At 36.7% G+C, this 4,869-nt stretch overlaps 1 protein-coding gene across 1 annotated transcript; it reads right to left on the bottom strand.

Moving 5' to 3' along the window:
• Positions 1–3,056: 3,056 nt before the first annotated feature.
• LOC138352476 (eukaryotic translation initiation factor 2-alpha kinase 2-like) lies at positions 3,057–3,470 on the bottom strand. Its single transcript, XM_069304973.1, has one exon. The coding sequence runs from the start codon at positions 3,468–3,470 to the stop codon at positions 3,057–3,059; it is 414 nt and encodes a 137-aa protein (XP_069161074.1).
• Positions 3,471–4,869: the final 1,399 nt, after the last annotated feature.

The following is a 4,869-nucleotide window of genomic DNA, read 5'->3' as shown; positions in this document are numbered from 1 at the left end:
CCTACTATGCAAAGCCCGATTTGCCAAATAAGCCAAGTTTTCATGAATTATTTTTTTTTCGACTACCTAACCTACCTAACCTAACCTAACCTAACTTTTTCGGCTACCTAACCTAACCTAACCTATAAAGATAGATTAGGTTAGGTTAGGTAGGGTTGGTTAGGTTCGGTCATATATCTACGTTAATTTTAACTCCAATAAAATAAAATTGACCTCATACATAATGAAATAAGTAGCTTTGTCCTTTCATAAGAAAAAAATTAGAGAAAATATATTAATTCAGGAAAACTTGGCTTATTAGGCAAATCGGGCCTTGCATAGTAGGCTGAGAAGTGCGTTCTGGCTACTAGGTACGACATATATATATATATATATATATATATATATATGTGTGTGTGTGTGTATATATCACGAAAATAAACACGTGATTAAGAATGTGACAATGTCAGACCACGGAGGAAAAATGAAACAGGAATTTCCTTAAGTACTTTCGTATATTAAATACATCTTCAGAAGGTCACTTCTGAAGATGTATTTAATATACAGAAATGTATTTAATTTATATAAGATGTATTTAATATTCAGAAGGAAGGACCTTCTGAAGATGTATTTAATATACGAAAGTACTTAAGGAAATTCCTGTTTCATTTTTCCTCCGTGGTCTGACATTGTCATATATATATATATATATATATATATATATATATATATATATATATATATATATATATATATATATATATATATATATATATATTAATTTTACATTCAGATAATTCCGCGCGTGCATGTTTCCATCTCTCTCTATCCTACGTTTATCAGCGCAATCACGCGGAATATCTCACCATTATCATCCTGACATCTGCGCCAAATCCTGCCCTTCGGAAAGCACAATGGCGAAATTGTGTCAATTTCCTCTGATCGAGAATTTTATGTCAAACCCATTTGGAAGATAAGCCGTTTTTCGCTGTAACCATATCTCTTTGCCTGCGTTTAATTCCGATGATTCTGTCATTTCTCTTCCCACAATTCTCTCTTTCTTGTAAATCAGATTTTACTAAATCGGGGATTAGGTTTACGGCGATGGACGTTAAGATATTTTACGAGAATATCCGAAGCGTCATACACAAGCAAGATGAAATAATTTCGGATGCATTTGTGAGAATCCTGATGTAATGTCTCCGCGCGAAATATTGATTGAGTGAACAGAAGTGCAACTCCTAGCAAAATTGTCTAAATGTAGGGAATGCGCTATACTAAAAACATTAGAAGGTAAAAAATGATTATGTACTATATATGTGTGTAAATCACGTATAAATTAACACGTGATGAATAATGTGACAGTGTCTGACCACGAATGAGACACGAAATTCCTTAAGTACCTTCGTATTAATCAATATTTCTTCAGAAGGATCACGTTGGTATTGATCCATAGTGCATATATCATGATATATGCGCCACAGCGTGGTTTGGAGTTATGTAGAAAAAGCCAGAATTTAAAATACTGATAACTTATACAATAAAACTAAATAAATTAGAGATTATTGCGAAATTTATTATAGTGGCTAATATTAACCCAGTTGTTCGTTGGATTGCTTTACCTGGTAACCAGAAAGCAGATAAATTGAACTATTTAACAATAATTTCTTCTCTAGATACTAACGTATCTAGTCATCGTATCTAATCTAACGTATCGTATCGTATTCTAACGTATCTAATCATCGTATCATCGTATCTAACGTATCTAATCATCGTATGATTTTGTAAACTCAAAACTAATGGCAGATACGAAACAGTGAACTTACCACCATTCTCTTTACGTTAAATATGAACTTTTATATAAAAAAATCCTTATGAGACATCTAGTCTCAGGATGGCAATCTTTGATCTGCTGTGATCTCAGAATCATAAACCGAATTGAACTGTTGAACTTGAACCCCAGTTGTGAGGAAATTAGGAACAGGAAGCAGCAAATTGAACTAATGCAACAAATTAGTTTGGTTCATTGATGAGCTAATGAACCAAACTAATGAGAATGAACTAATGAACCAAACACAGAGCCAGTTTGGATGTTAAACAAACGGCTTCTATATCAAATAGGATGATAAAATAATTCATTAAGAAATGTAACGTTACAGATGGACCCAGAGAGAGACTGAAAAATGCGAGGAACTCACAATAAAGATATGATCTCTTTATTCAACAAAGCCGTTATCTCGGTCTTCAGCGCTGAATACCGGAGAAATATCACACCAAGGGTGAAAATCGGAAAACCGGAAAAATCCCTTCCAACCGCAAACGTTTGTGCAGTCAGAAATGTCCACATTAAATATTGATTCCATGAGCAGTCATGGCACTCTAAACGACATAAAGAGGAAAATTAACACTAAATTATTAAAGCAAATAAACAGGACCGGATATAATCTCATGGCCAGACTCTTGCGCTGGTATAATGTTTGAGGCAACATTAACATTAACATATAACAAAACATTAACACAGTAATGAATTTAATCAAATGAAAACTATCAAATGTTAAGAAATTATTCAAGGAGATGAAAATATAGGTGCAGTTTACCATCAATTTATTAAGGAAAACAACATGGACACAAGTTATTCGACACAACAGCCCAACAAATAACGAGATAGCAATTGATAACGAGAAGCTACTATGGGTCCCGATATCAGAAAATGATCTTATCTTGCCTTATGAATCGATTCGTTTTGATTTATTTCAAATACAAAAACGTGGACTCCAAAAGTCTCCTGCTGTAATGTACCCGGATATCAACAAAAGCCTTTGACACTGTACCACACCAATCACTATTAAGTTAGCTTAAGGCCCAGGAGGCAATTGTTTCGGGCTCACCATAGCCCGTGCTAAATGGACACTTCGTTCTGAGTAGCTAAATCTAAAACAACAACAACCAGGAGGCAGATTAGAAGCTTAAGAATTAGAAGATACACGTAATCATTCTATAAGATTAGATAAATGGATAAATGACATAGAGACGTGATTGGCCTCAGAACTGTCATAATTCGTCAATGACAAAAAATATCAATACAATACTCTACTCGCCTGTTTTCTCAACATGGTATGATACATGATGAACATGGTATGATACATGATGAACATGGTGTGATACATGTAGACCATGGTGTGATACATGATGAACATTGTGTGATACATATAGGCCATGGTGTGATACATAACGACCATGGTGTGATACATATAGGCCATGGTGTGATACATATAGACCATGGTGTGATACATATAGACCATGGTGTGATACATATAGACCATGGTCTGATACATAACGACCATGGTGTGATACATATAGACCATGGTGTGATACATATAGACCATGGTGTGATACATATAGGCCATGGTGTGATACATATAGACCATGGTGTGATACATATAGACCATGGTGTGATACATATAGGCCATGGTGTGATACATATAGACCATGGTGTGATACATATAGGCCATGGTATGATACATAATCTGAACCTAGGAAACACGCAACATAACAGCAAATATTTTTAACGATAACGTTGTCACAACCTTGCAGAAACGTTTCTAAAACGAAGCGTTTTAACATAAAAAGTTTTGGTTGTGTTTAGTGGTTGCTGGAAAGGCAATCAACCAGCCAGCAAACAGAATAAGCTCTTCTTTTTCTGATTCTCTTTTATTACTGAATAAATTTTATTTTGCGATTAAATTAAACATGGAAAAATGAAAAGCAGGGATGGATAAATATGTTCATTAATGAGACAGATCTCAAGCAATGAACAAAACGAATTTATCTGAGGAAAATGATTATTTTTTTGTGTTAAGGAAATATTATCACAAAGACACTATTGACAATTTTTTTCAGGGTTATAACTCAATTAGGTGAATTATATGTTCAAAGGGAGTTGGACCACAGCTGTCCCTGAAGAGTGAAGATTACTTTGATAAAATTATATACAATGTCTCTCAAAAACCCTTAATTCATATAGGGTTTTTTTTAGCATATATGCTCTTTTAATGGGATGTATATATAGTCTATTAAAACTCTCTTCTTGAGGTTATCTTGAGGTTATCTTGAGATGATTTCGGGTCTTTTTTAGTGTCCCCGCGGCCCGGTCCTCGACCAGGCCTCCACCCCCAGGAAGCAGCCCGTGACAGCTGACTAACACCCAGGTACCTGGTTGATACCTGGTTGATACCTGGTTGATGGGGTTCTGGGAGTTCTTCTACTCCCCAAGCCCGGCCCGAGGCCAGGCTCGACTTGTGAGAGTTTGGTCCACCAGGCTGTTGCTTGGAGCGGCCCGCAGGCCCACATACCCACCACAGCCCGGTTGGTCCGGCACTCCTTGGAGGAATAAATCTAGTTTCCTCTTGAAAATGTCCACGGTTGTTCCGGCAATATTTCTTATGCTTGCTGGGAGGACGTTGAACAACCGCGGACCTCTGATGTTTATACCTATTTACTGCTAGATAACAGGGGCATAGGGTGAAAGAAACTCTGCCCATTGTTTCTCGCCGGCGCCTGGGATCGAACCCAGGACCACAGGATCACAGTCCCGCGTGCTGTCCTCTCGGCCGACCGGCTCCCTAATTCTAATTTAATCCCTCTATATTCTAATTTAAGCATCGTTGCAAGATAAGTGATCAGATTGCTGCAACTATGCAACGTAAAATTACGAACGTCATGTTATGTTGATAGCTTCATGTTTTACCCATATTTCTTCCTCTCTGGGGCTGCGTGAGGGATAATGTTGCTCATTCAATTATACATCGTAAAGACAATCGCGAATAATAGTGCAAGTTAATAGCCTAGAGCTCATCATTTTCCGGCTATTCACTCAGCAGGCCGCTGGCA

This window comes from Procambarus clarkii, chromosome 53 (genome assembly GCF_040958095.1).
Source record: "Procambarus clarkii isolate CNS0578487 chromosome 53, FALCON_Pclarkii_2.0, whole genome shotgun sequence".
Taxonomy (NCBI): domain Eukaryota; kingdom Metazoa; phylum Arthropoda; class Malacostraca; order Decapoda; family Cambaridae; genus Procambarus; species Procambarus clarkii.
The sequence above is the reverse complement of the archived record's forward strand: the minus strand, read 5'-3'. Positions and strand labels throughout refer to the sequence as shown.